This window comes from Mytilus edulis, chromosome 2 (assembly GCF_963676685.1).
Source record: "Mytilus edulis chromosome 2, xbMytEdul2.2, whole genome shotgun sequence".
In the NCBI taxonomy this organism is placed as follows: Eukaryota; Metazoa; Mollusca; class Bivalvia; order Mytilida; family Mytilidae; genus Mytilus; species Mytilus edulis.
In genome coordinates this window covers 81,249,680-81,271,112 of record NC_092345.1, presented here as the reverse complement: position 1 = coordinate 81,271,112, position 21,433 = coordinate 81,249,680, and the positions used below count along the sequence as shown (strand labels likewise).

Sequence of the window (21,433 nt, the reverse complement as noted above, 5' to 3'; positions counted from 1 at the left end):
CTTTTTGGGTACGTCAGAATACGATAGTCTTTTTGTGCATTTTTTCGTAACTCAAAGCTTTGGGAAAATCTTAGACACATCCTTTGATACGAAATGTTCTGTAACCGTAAGGTGTAAAAGGTTACTTTTTTTTTAATTAATAGGATAACACTTTTCTGGGCAGAGGATGGCAGCCAAAGTTAATTTTGCTAAGTATTTATTATAAGATATGGAGAATGCATATAATTTTGCATTTTTAACAATATTTGCAAATCCACCTGTTTAAGGGTTTGCATGCTAAATAAATTATTGAAATAGAAAGAAAGAAAAAAATACTTGTCAATACAATATACGCTCAGTTTGAAGGTGTTATTGAGTATAGATTTTTCTCGTATTGTATTTCATTTGTTTTTGAGTTGATGAACATCAATTAATACGTCGATTCGTTGCGTTTAGTTACGTTGAGTTAATTTAGGACTGAATCTCTATCCCTGCTTTCCCACTGATTTAACTTCGATCGATTTTAATCATTTGTAATCCTGGTACCTTTGATAACTATTATGGCCGTAGATCTACAATTTTGTGCATTGTCATTTGCATATACCGATATATGTTTATTATGTACATGAAGTGTTTTTATTATCCTACCTGTACTTATCTTACACATACAATTTGAAAACTTAGTACACAAATATACTCTGTAAAAATGGCAGTGTGAACCAGACAGGACGTACCAGAAATATATGGCTGAAGACACAAAGAATATGAGAAGAAATTTGTTAAATAAGAGAAAACCTCCAAAGATTATTGTATACACTCGAAGATGGTGGATTCTCCTGATTTTTTCCTTCAATTGTATAACACAGACTCTAATATGGAATACATGGGGACCAATTGCACAGTCGGCAAAAGCTGTATTCCTATGGAATGATGCAACCGTCGGAATGATAGCGAACTGCAGTAATATATCGACTTTATTTACAGTTTTCCTTGCTAGCTATTTTATGGATTATAAAGGTATTTAATGAATTTATATTTAATTCATTCAAAAAACCGTAAAGGTAGAAGGGACATTTCAATTAGAAAATGAAATTCTATAGACACCAGGTCTTTTAGAATCTACACTAAGCTTGATCAGAACAGGTAACACAACTAGCACTATCAACTATGAAAGGAGACATGATTTATGAAATTAAATATGGGTTGAGCATTCTTGCAATTGTCAAACTATTTAGATATCTTGTGTCATGAACTGATATACTCTAATTTGTGTAATTATCATGAAATTAGAATTGGTTAAAATAAGAACCCCTTTATTTTCTTAAATGCCAACAGAAGTCTTTTAAGGTTTAGTTAGTCTGCTTCCTCCCAACCAAAACGAAAAATGATGAGTAAAATCCAATTAAAGCTACATGCATTTACAAGTTATGGCAACAAGAATACGACAACTATGTAAAACATGTCAATTATCAGGATGTTACAATGGTATCATAGATTCTCTTAGTAACATACCTCATTTGTCCGACATCTTTGCTCAATATATATACTGTTGGACTATGCTAGTCAATGTTAGACTCGAGTGAACTATCTTACATTAAAGGTTGTTGACTGTCTGTGTTACTGAGTGCAAATAAAAGTATAGCGTATTTTATAGACACTCTTCGTTATGTTTAATATCTTTTTATATCAGAAAAGCTAAATGTATGAACAAATATGGGCTATTTTTCATTTGTTTTTGTTTTAAATGTTTGTTTTCATTCTGTTTTAATTAAGTCTCCACTTCGGTGTTGACAGGAACATCTACTATATTGTAATTTTTAATAAATTTACTGTTTGCAAAAGTAAGAATTATTCTACCTAAATACTAAGGACTTTCTTTTCCCAGGAAAAGATAACCTTAGACGTATTTGGCACCACTTTTTATAATTTTGGGTCATCAATTCTCTTCAGCTTTGTACTTGTTTTTTTTTTTACTATTTTGATCTGAGCTTCACTGGTAAGTCTTATGTAGACGAAACGCACGTATGGTGTATTAAATTATAAGCCTGGTACCTTTGATAACTAGCATATCGAAATGTCCTATTGTAATGTTTATTTGTGCATTTCTTTGTCCTTAATGTTCTTTCATCTATTTATACTGTAGTCCTATCATGTAATGTCATTTTAATGTTATATTAACCTTGCCAAAAAAAAGCGCTAGGTGTGGCTAGCCGCAAAACCAGGTTCAACCCACCATATTTTTTTCTTAAAATGTCCTATGCCAAGTAAGGAAAATGGCAGATGTTACTAGTATCTTTATCTGTGTGTGTTGCATTGTCATAATGGTTTTTTGTTGCACTTCAGTGTTACTGTTGTTTCGTTGTTTTACTCTTATAGTTGATGTGTTTACCTCAGTTTTAGTTTGAAACATAACCCGGATATGTTTTCTCTCAATCGATGTATGACTTTCGAATGCCGTATACTACTGGTGCCTTTATATTTCAAACAGTTGATTGAGTGAAAAGCTGACGATTTTTTAAGTCAAATTTTCTGAATGACATGTTATCGTAATTTTTAAAACAAATAATCATCGCTTCTCCTTTGGCGGAATGCGTGTGGTACGGACATGCCAAAGATGTGATAAATAGTTTTTTTTTGTGTTTTTTTATCAGACACAGGTTAAAATGATATCCGGACACTGATGTTCAATGTATTATCAATAAACGTCTTTAAGTTTTGCGAAGACTCGCATTAGTCCAAAACGATTTGACTAATAAATGATTCGATTTTTGGTAAAAATAAATTAAGTAAGCAATGATTCTAATTTTATCTCAACATTTTCAAATGTTTTACCGTTTCTTTGAATGAAGCTTATTTAGATTAAACACTCAATTTATCTATAATATTACAAATAACCTGTTGAAAAAAAAAAGATACACACATGGCTGAAACATTTAGTAATCTCTGAATCGCTGAAAGACCAATTAAGTTGTGTACAAAATTGACAGTTTATGAAAGATCAGCAATAATGACCGTAAATTAAAAAAAACATAACATACAACTGAAAGCAGCAACCTGGTCAAGCACATGAACAAGTTGTTATATTTAACTGGTTTTCAATTACTTAATCCTCACCTCCATTTGATTAACAGATTTTAAATAATTTTTGCTGTAACCTTAAGAGAGTTTAAAGAACTAAACCTGCTGATATGAAGTCAAACCGTCTTAAAACTGTTATACCATTGGCTAAATAAAATCAAACCCGGATTCTTCAAGTCGATTTTTTTTTTCATATTTAAAAATGTTGTGAAATGATCAAAGGACGTATATAATATTTGATACGATATTTCTTTCAAAGCTAAATTATCGCTATCTCAATATCACATTAAACGTCAATTATAAATAACAAAAACAGATTGATAACAAGACAGATCACATGTTATTGTACAAAATGTGTAAATGTAAAGCAAAATGAAGAAAACTTAAACTGTTTTAATTTTAAACTATGGAAGACCTCGACCGTTAATCCGCAATCACAATGTCACTGTTTTATATACAAGGAGGTGGTGGATGTTGGCTGTTTTTTCATTTAGTTGTTTTATGCAAACTTTAATTTGGAATACGTGGGGACCTATAGCGCAGTCTGCTAAAACAGTGTATGGATGGAGTGATGGAACGATAGGTTTGATACCAAGCCTTGGTAATATAGCTTGCATGTGTACAGTTTTGTTGAACTGTTATTTTATGGACGAAAAGGGTATGTACTCAAAACCAATTGTCGTTTGTGGAATACATATATCAATATATTCTTTTATTATATTACATCTAGGCCCTTATAAAGCAAATTTACTGTTATGCTATTTTGCTTGTATCGACATGACGTAGGACTATAAGGTTTTGTGACTATTGCAATGTTATTTTATGGATAAAAAGGGAACGTACAAAAATAATTGTTACTTATGCTATACATATATACTTGTTCTTGTTAAACCGGATTTGTTATCTCATAAGCAACACGACGGGTGCCACATGTGGAGCAGGATCTGCTTACCCTTCCGGAGCACCTTAGATCAGCCCTAGTTTTTGATGGGGTTCGTGTTGTTTATTCTTTAGTTTTCTATGTTGTGTCATGTGTACTATTGTTTGTCTGTTTATCCCTTTCAGTTTAAGCCATGGCTGTGTCAGTTTATTTTCGATTTATGAGTTTGACTGTCCCTCTGGTATCTTTTGTCCCTCTTTTTCAACTTTATTTAACTTTTTTTTAATATATGTAGATAATATGAGAATGCAGCTTTTTTATATTTAAAGGTCTTCGAATCTCAGCTGTGTTATGTTCTGGTTTGATATTTGCTGCTTCTGGACTAAGATGTATTACAAGTGATCCGGAATACGCTACTGGGTAGGTTTGTATGATAGCAACACGTATTTTGATTGTAGTCTACGTATCAAAAACATACAGCAATAGGTCAATCCCCACTTGCAGCATATGTAATTGAAACACATCAACTATAAGAAGAGAACAACGAAATAACAAAACACAGAAGTGCAACAGAAACAAACAACAATGCAACATACATAGAAACGCACTATCATATTATAGTTTATTTGTTAATGCTTCTATAAAATTAGAAGCATTAACAAATAAACTTGTATATAAGTCTCTGATAAATAAAAAAATTGAACCAGCTATTGGACCCAAAAAATGGCTGCGTATATTTGATATAGATGATGTGTTATATCAAAACTATCTATATAAATTTTTATTCAAATATTTAAAAGAAAATAAACTTAGAATTTTTAGATGGAAATTACTACAACATATTCTACCTACAAAGAAACTTTTATGCAGGTGGAAAATTGTAAACAATAGTTCTTGTAATTTTTGTACACAAGAAGAAGATTATGATCACTTCTTTATACTGTGTCCGTATTTAAAACTTTTTTGGAATAAAATAAATGAAGTTTTAAATAACAGTAAAATAACTTTTAAAGTAAAACTAAGACACTTAGTATTTGGATATAAAACTTCTGAAGAAGAATATTTTGACTTAAACTATTTTTTAACAATTGTGGGCTTTTCAATTTATAAAGCCTACTACATATCTGATCAAAAGACAAAAAATGTCAATGTTTACTCAATTTTTCGCAATGAGTTCAATAGAAGAGTATGTTTGAAGGTTAAAAGTAATGTTTTAGCAACTATTAGAAAACATATTACGTGATTAATCGATATTATCTAATATATATATATATATATGATGTAAAAAATGTAATATGTATTTTGCAACTAATCACTACCCTGAGTGATTAGTGGATTGTAACAGGGAACATCGGGAGCAGCTTGGACTCTTGAATGATATTGTAACAAGCCAATATTTGAAATAAATATTTATTTATGTTGTTAAAAAAAAAAAGAAACGCACTATCAGATAACAACTGCCATATTCCTGACTTGTTACAGGATATTTTAAGAAAAAATGTTGGGTTGAACCTAGTTTTGTGGCTAGCCAAACCTTCGCGTTTTATGACATTGTTAAGTATACCGCTAAAATGACAACATTACATGACGGGCAATACAGTACACATTCATACAAATACACCAAAGATAGATAACTAAATAAATAAATAATATCATAGTTCATTTCGACATGTTAACTACAGAATAACAACGAATAACTAAAATTAATTAAGACAGTACACACAAACTGCTTAATAGAATTACGAAGTGTGTGTCTGTAACACGAATGGATTGAGACTGGTTAAGTACTCAGTATTTGTTTAAATTCCTTTGAAAAAGAAAACAAAATTATACACTGTTATTCCAAAACGGTATACTCAAACTATATGTTTGGTGCGGCGTTATTCGGTGTGAAACAGGAGCTTTATCAACTTGCACACTTCAATTTCAAAAAGTAGGTAGTTCAAATTAAGGAGTCCACCAAGGCTAAACTTTAATTTCATATATTTTTTTTTGTATTCAAGATCAATAACCAAAAGACAATACAAGATATTTCTAGACCACAATAAACTAAATTAAAGCTTGCCTTCATATCGCATTAAATCTGAATTTCATTTAAACTTTCAATCTGTAAAACCCACAATCATTGCTTTAAAAATTCAAAATGGTCAAATATTTCAAATGAGAAACTCAATGAAAATAATATCTTTTAATTTATTGCGTCCTAAGTCTTGTTTGTGTTTACCTTATATGCTATGTAAGGATACATATAAAATATTGACGATGTTTGGTTTTCAATACGATAAGTCATAGATTAATCTGAGTGCAACCTTTTAATCTTTGCAACATGTTATTTTGGGAGAACATGTAATTGTCTTATACCAGTTACTAAAAGGGAAGCTTATTATTAGATATTGATTATAGTTATAATTGTGCACAAGTGACATAAAGATTGCTTCACGAGTTACAGTCATGATTCTACTTCGTCAAAATGAGCTCTCCATTACGCTACCCAATTGTTTAAATCGTGGTTGCCATTATAGTGATGACGAGTCATGAAATCTAATATATTTATCCACATATCATCTTTACGATTTTGACATCACAGTTGTAATTTATTTATTTCCATGTACTGTAAATGCTATTATGTCTATTCCAGATTGATGTATGCATCTGCAATAATTAATGGAGTAGCTGGTACAACTTTTTTCTCGGGACCACCATTGTTAGCATCGTTGTGGTTCCCTCTTAAACAACGAACAACAGCTACTGCTATCAGCTCACTATGTATCTATGCTGGATTGGCAGGAGGGTTTCTTATTGGTAGTCAATTTCTATAACAAATACGCATAACCAAACTTTTGCCAAACAAATGTATATGAGTTTTATTCATTTTGCAGCGTAATAGTTGCTTTGAGCCTTTTTATGAATACACTAACCAAGAAACATATCTCCTCAGAATCAAATATGTCAAATCAGTTTTATAATTTTTAAGGTAACTTTATATTTAGTTTTGTTCTGAATTAAACACAAAAGATATCGGCACCTTTAACAAATATTGTTTTACAATGTAACGATACGAATTACGTTTCTTCATTCCTAATCATACAACTTAAGGTATTTTCATACTTTAAATAATTCTATAATTTATATTTGTAGGTCCACAATTAGTTTCGGCACCCATATATAACACAACAGTCAGATATCTTAAAAGGTAGTATGTTTTGTGTTTTTATTCGTTATCGAGTTTCTACATGTTTGAACTTTGTATTTTTACAACAAATACAAACATAATGAAGGTATGAAATCTTACCAAAACATGTTTCTATAATTGGCGAAGCCATCGTAGACGACAACCAGTAAATATAAACAAATACATAGTAAAAGTATCAGCAAATGATATTTAAACGGCTTCATATGTGAAAAATATCTTTACCAATCAGAGTTGGTGTCAACTAATGATTTGTCTCTGTTGAATATATACAAATGTATGTTGTTAAATTAGACTATGACTTCGAGTATGCCATACGACGAAGGCGTTGGTCCATTTCTAAATACTGTTACAAACTCATCAACGATACCAGACTTATAATTTTGTTCGCTAGACACGCGTTTTGTCTACAAATTCTAATTAGTGACGCTTGAATAAAAAACAGTGTTGACCTGTGTAGATTTGCGTGGATTATGGCTACTATTCTTTCTTTTTGAATACCGATAATTAAACTATTTAAACATTAATTTGTCATATTGCTCATCAAGTATAAAAGCATTTATAGATCAATAGCATTCAAATTTTTAAGTATCAGTTGCAAATGAAAGCAATGTCAGAGAACATGTTAAAACGCACCACATTTCTACAGTATTATTGCAATGTCAGAGAACATGTTAAAACGCACCACATTTCTACAGTAGTATTGCCATTTCCAAGCACTAAGGCAGAGAACATGTTAAAACGCACCACATTTCTACAGTATTATTGCCTATTTCCAAGCACTAAGACAATACCGCAGCTAGAGGACTTTTCAAAGTAGTCACCTAGGGTATCATCAGCACTTTTTTGTAGAATTCTTTGATTATGAAATTTTGAAATAACTATGCTACAAAAGTCATGATTTTCTGAAGCGATGTTGTCAATTGAGAGGTTTTCGGCTGTTCTTTCTATTTCATTTTAACCATATAACTGCTCACGTATTCAAGTAATTATACATCCATGAATGCCATTATTTTATAGTTTAAGCGTTCCCGTCCCGTTTATGACGCTCATATTTAATCAAGTCTTTTTTGTCATTTAAGACTGCCTTTTAATCTTAATTTGGCATGGGCCTCTGAGAATGAGGTATGTCAAATATCGCAATATATAAATAAATACTTTTTTGTGACATGAAACCAACAAGAAACTCTTGATGAGTATTTGCGATAAAGGCTAAAGATAATAAGAAAAACATTTTAATTGATCCCAATTTTATTTTTTGAAGATTTATTGTTTTATCATTTTCAGTGACGTAGTTACACATATGGTAAATGAGTCGTCAACAATGTCGTACCAAAATACCTATAACGAAACAGGTAAAGATTTTGAAAATTATGTCTTATATTCTGTAGATATTTGCTTGCCTTCTAAAAAGTGTATTACGAATAGCAAGAAAGTATATGTGTTGGAGGTCAACTTTATTTATCTTTGAATACTCTTTGTTCAAAGTTGATCAGTTATCCTAATGATACAGTACATTCTTCTTTGTTTCATTTATTTGGCGACCACGTGTCAAATGCCAATACATTTCCCTTCTTGTTTTTTTTTAACAAAGGCCAATAAAAATTAGACGCCAACAAATATGAGAACTGTTAGTGTAAATTTGACTGTTTGATAAAATAGACTAAGAGTTCAATCAAAAGCTACAGAAAATATGTTAAGATAGCTTTTGAGCTTTTAAGCTATTAAGCAAACATTTCTGTCCTGTGACAATATGTTAACCTGCATTTTTTAGAACAAAATTGAGCGCATTATTTCTATCTGTGTTTCAATTTAAGATGGTCCGTAACTATGGGGTTGAAATTTGGTATTGTATAGCTTTTAATTTGAAGAGGGTTATTATCTACCGTAGGTCATTGCATCGCGATAAAAAGTTGATATAACGAAAAAAAAAATGTATGAATATAAGTTATCAATAATAAATATAGATAACAACAAAATAGAAAGTAAAACCTCATCAAAGATACCAGGTCATAACTTGTAACTCCAGACACGCGTTTTGTCTACATAAAACTCATCAATCAGTGCTCAAATAAAATCATTTGGAATGCCAAATCAACATCTAAGTTAAGAAACTCATTATTGTCTTAGTTTTAACCCTTATTAATTTGATAGTTCATTTCAAACAAAGATTGAATGATATTATCTAGTATGTATTATTATGGTTGATGAAAGCATATTGTTTTGTTTTCTTGAAATTTGCCCACGTAAATCTGTTAAAAAAAACCCGCTCGAATTTTCTGTAATTTAAGTTCAGAATGTATAATGGTGCACAAATACAGCATTCGTTTCCTTGTCCTGTTCTGGTATGCCAAAATATAATGGGTTGACATGCACTAGAAATTTTAAAACAATTAAGGAGAGCTTACTCTGTTGTTTAATATTATCATTCTTATCAAAATGTATCTAGACATTTCTTGAATTACCAGACACGCAGAAACTAAAGACTTGCCATTTTTAAATCAAGAGGGTAACTTTAAAGAATATAAAGTACTCAATGGTGGCCCCTTTGCCGGCAATGCTATTTTAAACAAATATCTCCTTAAAAGGAGTTTTCAATAAACTTATTATTGAAAAACTGCTGTGGTCTAATTGGAGCTCGATATCTATTTGTGAGTTTACCGCACTTAAACATATATGGTCCCATGGCTTTTCTTGGTGAATTTGGTTTGTCTTTTTACGATACCTGACGATTTCGCAGAAAATTTCCCCTAATTTTGATCAACATAAAAAATCATTTCCGGCCATTCATCATATACATTTAAGGACAAATGTGTGCTTGCATGAAACTTTAATCATAATGCTTTTCAGAAGAACAATACATAAATGATATAACAACCAATCACAGAGAGCCATCTATATTTATCTCTATGTCATGTTCCCTTCATAAAATGGCTGCGCCCATGTAATTTTATTTGGTACATTGTAACCTTGAAATATGATGGTTAGGGCGATGAAAGTTTTTTCAACCATGTTTAAAGGGCCATTATAAAAAAATAGTGTTAAATATATCAAACAGGAAAATCAATGGTTCAATGGGAAACACCTTTGAACCACACCGACAAAAAAATACCATTGATTAAATGGCTCAAGACTAAGACTGTAAAGAATTTCCATCGACTGATTTATATCGAATTATACTGCTTTAAAAAAGATGTTTCAAATCGGTCAGATTATTTACTTTTCTTTTTTAGCGCTACTAAACTTTGAAGAGTTAAGAAACCAGGTGATGTGGTTGATGTATGTTGGTAAGTTTAAGTAAAGTAACATTGATTCAGAATGTCTGACACTAAATTGTGTACCTGAAGTGCAATGTATGTTTAGTCTTGGATTAATTTATCAAAATCTTAATCAATGTAATTCTCGATAAGGAAATAACCGTTACCGCAATGCTAATTTATGAAATTATAAAATGGGGTTTCTCAAAGGAACAATCATAGGATTACATGGATCGTGTCTATAAACAACACCATCCTACAAATTATTGTGTGATATCCCATTTGGAACGGGGACAAAATTATTTTCACCATTAGTTCAATGCAATTTCATCATAATTACAGGACATACTCTTTTTTGTTATTTGACTCCCATTTTAATTCGACATGTAATTTAGACATGCTATGACGTCATAATGGTATCTCAAGTGACCTTTCTAGATAAAAAAAATAGTTGTTTCCTTTCTACGTATTTTAGTCTTTGGTGGAGAGTTGTCTCATTCGCAATTTTACATAAATGCAACATTAGTATACTGATGTTCAAAAGTCATAAACAGATTGAGAGAAAACAAATCCGGGTAACTGATTAAAACCAAGGGAAACACATCAACTATAAAATGAAAACAACGAAACAACAGAAACACTGAAGAGCAACAAAAATTAACAACAAAGCAACATACATAGAAACGAACTATTAGTCAACAACCATTGTTCCACTAACTGCATTATCTACCTATGTCGGCCTTTCTTCAAAATCAAACTGTGCAAAACGAATAAATCCTGTTCACATAGTTGCTTTAAACTAAAATCATACAAATGAACTGGGTGATTAATTTTTTATCTTTATTTTTACATACGAATAGAAAACAAAAATTAGAAGTACAACTACAAACGATAAGACAGATCACAACATCCGATCAGAATTAAAAATAAAACAACATCAGTAAATACATGAACGCTGGATAAAAAAAATACCGTATCACGTATTATAGCAATTCGAATTATCACTCAGAAAAACAGTCATATTTTGGAATAGGTCTTGATTGGTACTTAAAAGACCAGACAACGTAATGGTAAACTAAATCTAAAAATGTCCTTAGATTAGACGAATACACATCGTATGTATCAACCAATTCGTGATGGTGTCCATTAAACTTACTGAGTGTCTTTCCTCCTCATTATTTTATTGGAGAAGTTTTTGCGTAAGGTGCACACTCCTGTATATGAAATCCGTATAGTGTGAACACGCACGTGCGTAACGCATCAACTGGATTCTGTAAACACCATACGATGGGGCAGAGATTATCTTACTGCTGAGAATTGGGAAATTGATAATTTGGAAATTGAAATCGTCACTATTGTCATACCACATCTTAATTTGTAAAACAAATAGTGTCCAGATTACATTTACTTGTTACATAGTTAAATAGGTAGAATTTTTATTTCAACCTTGGCTCATTAAACAATGACTAAACATCGTTAAAATACATTTTCTCTGCTATTTTTTTAAAATATTATTGAATGATCTTTTTACACAATAAATGCGAATATATAGAAAGCACATAAAATAAGCCAATTATGTTATAAAATCTGTTTAAAGAGGGGGGGGCAAGGGGTTTAACTGTTATGCTGTTATGGGGTAATTTAATTCTTTGTTATCTGTTATTTTGAAAATATATTAACTGTTAGCTGTTATTGTCTTATTCCTTGTTATCTGTTATAGGACTAATATTTTTATTGTTATCTGTTATTATGAGATTGTTTTGCTGTTAACTGTTATTGAAAATTGGAATGTTAGCATTTTGACAGCCAATTTTGAGAAGAAATGGAAAAAAATGAACATTGTGATTTGGATAGAAAGTTGTCTCATTGGCACTCATACCACATCTTTTTATTATCATTATTGGGGTCTTTCCATTGGTGATATGGAGGTCACGTATTTGCAGAAGGATTCCAGTAACAAACATCACATAAACATATTTAAAAACAGTCGGGTCCAGGACCATTCCCGTATACATTATTGTTACTCTTTGTAATAAATTCCATTGTCTGTGAACATGTTTTTAGATGTAAAATTTTGTACAAATTATAATTTTGTACATAAATAGGTACACATTATATTTATTTTTTTACTTTGTACACATTTTTCTAAAAATTATAATTTGTATTTTGACTTTGTACACATTTTTTGTACAAATTATAATTTGTGAAAATGACAATTTGTATATGAAATTTGACTAAAATCACTTTTAACAATGTATAACGTTTACAATAACTTATCATATGGATTTTATTTATAAAAAGAAAGCCTTGATACACCGTATATAATTTTAATTCAATGACCAAATAATAAACGTTATGTTGTATTGTTACACCACTGTCCAAGGTTAGACACCAACTTACATGTTTAACCCCGCCACTTTCTGTATGTGTATGTCCCAAGTCAGGAGCCTGCAATTCAGTGGTTGTTTTCGTTTATTATTTTTTAGATAAATCAAGCTGTTAAATTTCTCGTTTTGATTGTTTTTCATTTGTCTTTTCAATGCCTTTTATATCTGACTATGCAGTATTGGTGTGTTGCTCATAGTCGAAGGTGGTATGATGAGCTATAGTTGTTAATTTCTGTGTCTTTTTGTCTCTTTTAGATATTTGTCTTATTGGCAATCATAACCACATCTCCTTTTATACTTATTTACAAAATACAAAAATAGTATAAAATTGAGAATAGAAATGGGGAATGTGTCAAAGAGACCACAACCCGACCAAATAAAAAACAACAGCAGAGGGTCACCAACAGGTCTTCAATGTAGCGAGAAATTCCCGCACCTGGAGGCGTCCTTCAGCTGGCCCCTAAACAAATATATACTAGTCTAGTGATAATGAACGCCATACTAATTTCCAAATTGTACACAAGAAACTAAAATTAAAATAGTACAAGACTAACAAAGGCCAGAGGCTAGAGATATATGTATCATTTGTTTGAGCATGTGAGTGAAATGTTGCCTTTGGGAATTACACGACATCTTTTTCTTCAGCATTCACACTAGAAGTGCTACTCCTCCTCTTTGTATTTACATGAAAGAGAACCCTGACTATCAATTTTTCGATCGCTTTTTAACTGGTTCACATAATGAAAAGTGAAGCTCAGAAACTGTTGCTGCAAATAAAGATGTGTCTTTAACAGCTTCAAATATTTAATTTCTCGAAAAAATATACTTAAAATAAGTGAATATATTTGTCTCTGTTAAGGCCTAGCAATCCATACAACCAGTTATATAATAAGATGTACTGACTGTACTGTATTGGTCCAGGACCGGACTGATTCTAAAATTTCATTTACTGTTATCTGTTATTGTCCCTTTTCAATTCCTTGTTATCTGTTTTAAGTCAAATCAATTTACTGATTTGCTTTTATTGGAAACCCCCTTGCCCCCCCCCCCCCCTCTTTAAAATTGTCAAATTTCCTATTACCAAAGCATAGACTTGTCTGAAGACAAAACATGTCGTTGATAAATCATTTTTCTGTTTAAATGATTTAAAATAAGGGTCACTAACTTAGTTTTCTATCAGTGAACATTTAAAGTGGTATTCATATTGAACAAAAATACAACTAAACGTTGAAATAAGCATTATGTTATCGCGTTGTAAGCCAGAAATATTTTTTCGTTATTATAACTAAACTGGGGAAAACTGGAAAAAAGCTATGAATTGGTTTTAGATATTTTATGCTTTTAAGACAAATAAAAGAATTTACTTGAACTCAGATAACTTTAATTTGAATCCGGTGAAATCACTGCGGACACAGGAATAACGAACGTGTAGGTGAATATACACGATTGCTTCTGTTGTTATAAGAGTTATTTTTTTTTAAAGTAAAATCATTAGAAGTCATTTCTACAGTATGATTTGAAAAAGTTAGATTTTTTTAAAGCAACCATAACATCAATGTAACGATCGGAGGTGTTATTGAATTTATCTATTCAATGGAATTTCTACATCTTCACAAATAAATAATTAATATAATAACAGTAGATGGACGTTCAGACGATTAATTAAATTTGATTTCCGAGACATTCAAAAAGTTTTATTTTATTCCCTTATCAATATAATGCAATATATATGACGGCACGTGATTTCCTTGGCAACGTTAATACAATGCATAGAAAAGAAAACGAAATCCGAAGTTTTCTCGTCACTTTAAACATATACAATACAAATTTAATTATAAGAACTGAATGCCTTTTTTTGGTAATTTTATAGAAATGTAAATTTGTACATAATGTGCTTCGATCAATTCTGTTAAACCCCAATAAAATTACAAGATGAACCAATCAATTGTTAAAAGATTAAAATCTTCTTCATAACTTAACTCTTTCACATCTTGAAACCAATCTTAAATACTTGATAGTAACGTAAATAAAGGCAATAGTAGCATACCGGTGTTCAAAAGCATGCTTTAGATAAAAAAAATTGGAACCTCTGACTTTATGAAGTTATTTTCCCAGAAATATTTCGCAAACTAGATTCGACTCTTTTAAAATACAATCTCTTGACAACGCATTGTAATAGAATTATACAAAACATTAAAAATGTAACAAATCGTGTAAATTTGTTAGCAGAAATAATTGATATTCAAACAAAATGAATCAACATAAGTTAACAACCTATTTCATTTGCCGAGGGAATATTAGAAATATATAAATAAGGAGTTGTTGTAAGATTTCCAATGAAAAAACAATTCACCACGAGTCCAAACGAGGTGGTTGATATTAAATGGAATTTTCAAACATGTTTAAAGCAACTTGCAATATAGTTATATTTTTTATTTACAGAGTATTATTTTTTAATTGCTGTAACCAGATTTAAATCAATTATCTGAAGTGAAATAGATTCTGGTACTTATACCCAGTTAAAATAGAATCACATTAGGCTTCTTAATATAAGGCGTATAGTTGCACTTTTAGAAGTTACTACCTTTCAGCAAAAAACATTGACAAACCCTTTTTTTTTAAATCCTGCGTTATCTTATGATTGGCAGTTTACTGATCCAATCGTATTCATAACAGCACCTAGGCTAGTGTGGTCAAGCATTAACCATGTAAATGTGCAAATACCTTTTAACAATAGCCACGAAAAGTTGACTTTACATACAATTGAATTTAGTAAATTTTTTGGACCTCTTTCGGTTAAATATTTTCTTACGTTTGTACTTATTTAAACACTCCTGGCTTTCAAATGATTGTTCCTAATGAAGGCTTATCCAGAAAAACAACTTCATACATTCACGAAAATGTGCATGCATTTGTTTTGTTTGTTTGTTTGTTTTAGAATGTATAGCAGCAGCTGTAGGGTTTTTTGCTATTCTTTTGTATTTTCCTGACAAGCCACCAACTCCACCAAGTAATTCTGCAAGTGAGAAAAGAATTGAGTACAAAAAGGCTGTTTGTCAAATAATTAGGTACGAATTTTAATTTTGTAATAATATTGACGAAAAAGACTCAAGTTTTTCAAAATACTGTTTCCTCGGCTACTAGTATATGCCACACTTTTTTATTTGGATATTAGTATCCACAGAAATGATAATTAACTAAGTCATTTTTCTGTGCTTATTTTAAGCAAGTTCTGTGCACTTATTGTAATATTACTAAAATATTAGAAGGAAAGGTATTATTGGTCACGCCAAAAATAGTTTGTTGTCCTACACACGCATTTTAACATGTTTTTGTCCTTGTTTGTGTTTTTCGTATATGTTGAGTATTTCTGTAAAATACATTCTCAAAACTTTCGACGCAACATCATTATTGGAAAAAAAAATCTAATAACTGTGATAAATAGAATTATACCAACCAAGAACAGCTACAGTAGGTACAAAGATTTATTCTTGAATTTTAAACAAATTCCAATTTCAAATATATAATATATAGACTATTTTGCATATGGTTATTTACAATTTTTTAATTTCGCAATTTCAGGCACGGACCTTTATGGTTAATCTCAATAGCATTTGCTTTACCCATTGGTGTATATGCCGCCTGGGGAGCCATACTTGATGTTATCCTACACCCTGTTGGAGTATCGCAGGTTTGTTTTCTACATAAGGAAATGCCTATACCAAGTCAGGAATAGGACAGTTGTTATCCATTCGTTTGATGTGTTTGAGATTTTGATTTTGCGATTTGTTTAAGGGCTTTCCGTTTTGAATATTCCTCGGATTAAGTCTTAAATATTTATTTTGAATAAAAACAATTTGTCCATGTTTAAGGTATTGTTTATAGGATAAAATTGAAATATTTAGTTGGAATATAATTATCAAGTGCATTTTCAAAGACGAATTGAAGAAAAATATAGACCAATATAGACTATCTATTCAATTCTGTTTAAATGTTTTCATTCAAATTTGTATATATATTTTAATTTTTAACATTAAAGTAATCCATACAAAATGATAAAAGATATCCGAAAAAATTGCACGGTACAATCAACGGCAACAACCACCAACACCCGATTCGTGCGAGAAAGAGAAACGCTTTGAGGTAAAACAAACAATGAAAACCTTTACAGTATAGTTTCTTATAGCAATGTCATAAGCATGGCACAATTATTAAAACACGGAACATATTTTGTAATTTGGAAAACATAGGAAGGTAGGTAGGGTAGTCAAACTGTTGGTTGAATACTGCAGCCCAAGAAAACAAATTAATATGCATTGTGTACTTCATTATTTGAATTTAGGTAATGACTGAATCTAAACTATATAGATTATATCTGGCTGTCTTTAAACGGAGGAAGGTATCATACGAGCCATATAGTTCTTGATATGTAAAATAAAAACAAGCTAAATTTTTAATTTAAGATTATTTTACTCTTATTGACAAATGATAAGTTTCATATAATCTTGACACTTTCGTGCAGGGAAAGCAACTGTGATGGCACTATGATGTCATAGACATGTCCACATTGACAAATTTTAATTTAAATTCTACATGATATAGTTATGATCCAAGGCATTTCCACAAGATATTTTACACACATTTACATGATTGAAAAATACATATTGTCGTTGCAAATATCTTTTACAACGCTGAATCATATCTACATAGTAATGACGAGATCTTAAAATTCTATTTTTGGATATATTTGCAGTTTTGCAACAAATAAAAGAAACAAAAGTCTACTAGAAGTTATAAAAAAACTGATTTTGGAGTAATCATATCTTGATCAGCGGTAGATTGAAGAAGATACAATTAAAAAACGACAAATAGAAGTTAAAAAGTGTTATACTGGATAACTAATTGTAAGGTGTTTTTTTTTAATTAAAAAAAGAATATCAGATAGGATTTCCAATTTTATATTGTCCAACTATTTTAACAGGAAGAAGCTGGCTGGATTGGATTTTATGCAACAGTAGGTGGTTGTATTGCTGGAGTTGTGATCGCTAGGTAAAGTGTCTTATTGCACATTATTTTCTAGACGATTTATTCAAAAAAATATTATTAACAAAAAGATGAACACGACGTAAATAAAGGTTTATAGTCTTTTTAATGGGAATATCCAAGCATGTGTATTGGCTTTTATATATAGCAATGGCGAACAATTTTCCTTCAGTCAGATTGAAAAATGCAGCACTGTGCTAAATAGCAGTTTTTGAGCATGCACGTTATTGTAAAGCGTTCTTTATTACAGTACTGATATGGAAGCGTTATTCTTTTTTATTTAGAAAAGAGATTCTTAATTTAAACAGAGATTATTTCAAATACCGGTATATGATACATGTGTTGAAGATCATAAAAAAAGTAAAAGCACAAAAATAAACTCCGAGGAAAATTCAAAACGGAAAGTCCATAATCAAATGGCAAAATCAAATGATAAAACACATCAAACGAATGAACAACAACTGTCATATTCCTGACTTGTATGACAGTCACATCAAATTCGATTATATTTACAACGATGCGTGAACAAAACAGACATAATAGGTAAAATTGTCAAAATATGGGCACAGCAGTCATCACTGTGCCACAATCTCAAAACAAACAAATATTTAACAAAGAAGCACAAACAGCATCTATCAAATTTAACAACAACATTCATTGCTTCGCATGTTTGACGTGAATTAAATCCTTCTAGCCAAAGTTATGACAACGATTCGATTGTTATTTATTCCGTTTAAATTTTTAAATATTTAAACATTTTGTATTTATCATATTTATTTAGCGTTTTGACTTTTTAAAATGCCAATTAAGGAAAAAGAAAAGAGAATTTATTTTTTTCTAATTTTAGATTTCACTTTGATTGCTATTTATAGCAGAAAATCGAAATGTGACGAATGTATAGTACAAAGTTAACTGTGCTTTAGGTGATTAGAGTACTCAGACAGATTTGCAAGTAGAGTAGTAATTTTGCTACGATTTTTTCTTTATCATACATTTATATACTTAATATTTATTATTTCTTTCAGATTTTCAGATTTGTTTTTGAGACATATGAAGTTATTCCTGCTATGTTTATATATGTGTGGTGGTGCTTCGTTTGTATGGTTCACACTTGTCTGTGATAAGATTGTACCATACTCAACAGGTATACATGTACCGAGTGAACACTAACTTATGTTCAAAGGCGTAAGAATTATATTTAAAAAAAACCGACATAGATTTAATTTTAAAACACTGTAGTTGAAAGAAAATTAAACTAGGAACATGCAATAGTTATTTATTATTTTCAGCAAATTTTCTTTTCTTCTATTCCCTTTTCTGCAAGTCCAACAACCTTGTCGCATTTTAAAATTTTAACCGTAAGGCAAAAAAAATAAATTGATGTCATTTACGCTGATGTTCATTATTATAATGAAGTTAAATATTATTTGAGATATACTTATCATTAAGCGATTTCAAACAAACTGTTTTACATGTTAGATTATTGTTGTCTAATGTAATTGCTGTTTTTCTTTTAAGAAAATACAACTATTTATATTTGATTTTTTTAGCTCAGCTGTACATTTCGAGCATTGCTGGTGGGATATTTTTAAATGGAACAATACCTCTCTTTTATGAATTGAGTTGCGAAACATCATACCCTATATCAGAAGGAATAACAGGGGCTTTTTCAACTATGCTGGATAGCATTTTTGGTGTATTATTCCTTTTCGTACTACAAATTCCAAATATAGGTATTTAGATAAATGTTCTACTAATATATTTAATTATAACCGCAAACGAGATAGCAATCTAACGACAAAAAAAATCCAAAAATACATTTAGAAGATAGCTGGAAAGCTAAACAAGTACAATCTTGAAGAGCATTGAACACCCCTAATTCCAAAATGTTGTGCCAAATACGGCTTTGGTAATCTATGCCTGGAATAGGAAAATCCGCAGTATTTCCAATAATTCATACTTTTGCAATAAATTTATAAAAATGACCATATAATTGATGTTTATGTCAACACCGAAGCCTTTCACATAATTGTTTCGTATAATAATACTTTATTGTATATACGATGGAAAAGATATATTCAAACGGTAGACAGAAACTACATTTTTGTAGCTGAGCTTATTTACTGACGTAAATTCGAATTATGTCTTATTCAAGCAGTTTCAACGGATAGTATTGAATGAAGAAAGACAACTCTGATTTACTACCATTCATTCTTACATATAAGTATCATGTATACCCTAGTGGTGATGTAAGCGTATAATGGGTATTGCAAAGTCGCTTGTGTGTTTCTCTCTTTTACAACATACAGAATGTATTCTTTGTTTTAACAGGTACAACATGGATGAATTGGTGTCTAGTAGGCAGCATAGGAGCTGGTATCCTAGTTTTGTTAATATTTAGAGAATCATACAGGCGAACAGATCTGGATATTACTATAGTTGTTAAGCCTAGTGACTGTGTCGACAAAATTGACGAAAATTTTAACAAACAAGAGAAGGTTGATGCTGATTTTATTCATAAAAGAACTATTTGCGCTGAAAATGTAGAACATGCAGAATGAAACTCTATAACTGCTTAAAAGGATTTACTTTAACTGTTATACTAACTGTTAGAATGCCAGGTTTAAGTTAACTCAGCTATCTTTTCAGAATCTGTGGATTACAGTTCGCTCTTGTTGTTCATTGTTTGTATGCACAATTTACTGATATTAAATCGCTACAAGTAATATATCTATTAAAACAATGATATTAAAGCGCTACAAGTAATATATCTATTAAAACAATGATAAGCGCTACAAGTAATATATCTATTAAAATAATGTGCCATTTAAAAGAGACGGAAGATACGAAATAAATATAACACGTTTTTCACAAATACAAATTTTGAGAACTAGAACTAGTTTTCTGAATCCACCTTCAATAAGAACTCTCAAATCAAAACATTTAAAAGCTATAGGTCTATAGAAACATAGGAACATTTGAAAAAAAGTGGACAAACAAAACTGGCATTGTCATAGCAACAACAAAAACAGACGACGAAAAGTTCAAGAAACACTACATATATACTAAAAACTAAGCAACACATACCCCATCACCTCTTGATCTCAGGTACCCGGAAGATTAATCAAAACCGGCTCCTGCCATCGTCGTATTACTAGCGGCTGATAAAAACTCGCGAACAAGATGAATATCATTATGTAATGTCGATCTTGATCGAGCAATATAGTAGTATGGTAGTATGTTAATGGAAAGGGAAGAAATATATATGCTCTTCCCAAATGGGTTAAACATGTAATTTAAGTATCCTGATGTACATGCGAGTTTATTAACGGGCATATGATCATAACTGTCATATCGTTCTTAAAATCATCTATGATTCAAGCAAATATCTTTCCACCATGACACATACGTGTATATTGTTGTCCTATAAATCAAAGCATAAGCCGTAATATCAATTTTGTGTAGATCATATTAACACTATGCTGAATAAGGCAGGTATTTTGAAAGCCCCTATGTTTTTTTCCTCCAAACATGAAAAAAGATTGATTATACTATCATCCCATTAGACGCCCACATTTCATATCATTTTTCTCCATCAAAAGGTTCTACTCCAAAGGCG

The 21,433-nt window shown here is 30.8% G+C and overlaps 1 protein-coding gene across 2 annotated transcripts; it reads left to right on the top strand.

The window, feature by feature from the left end:
• The first annotated feature begins 642 nt into the window (after nucleotides 1-642).
• LOC139513104 (solute carrier family 49 member 4 homolog) lies at nucleotides 643-20,705 on the top strand. Of its 2 annotated transcripts, none has more exons than XM_071301279.1 (12): nucleotides 643-996; nucleotides 4,267-4,357; nucleotides 6,576-6,739; nucleotides 7,076-7,130; nucleotides 8,415-8,482; nucleotides 10,361-10,414; nucleotides 15,710-15,839; nucleotides 16,354-16,462; nucleotides 17,753-17,820; nucleotides 18,840-18,958; nucleotides 19,365-19,547; nucleotides 20,146-20,705. In XM_071301279.1, the coding sequence occupies exons 1-12, from the start codon at nucleotides 723-725 to the stop codon at nucleotides 20,373-20,375; spliced, it is 1,545 nt and encodes a 514-aa protein (XP_071157380.1). In that variant the 5' UTR covers nucleotides 643-722; the 3' UTR covers nucleotides 20,376-20,705. The 2 variants fall into 2 exon arrangements, with proteins under 2 accessions (XP_071157380.1, XP_071157381.1); XM_071301280.1 differs by lacking the exon at nucleotides 643-996 and adding an exon at nucleotides 3,399-3,715 and having other exon boundaries at nucleotides 20,146-20,542.
• Nucleotides 20,706-21,433: the final 728 nt, after the last annotated feature.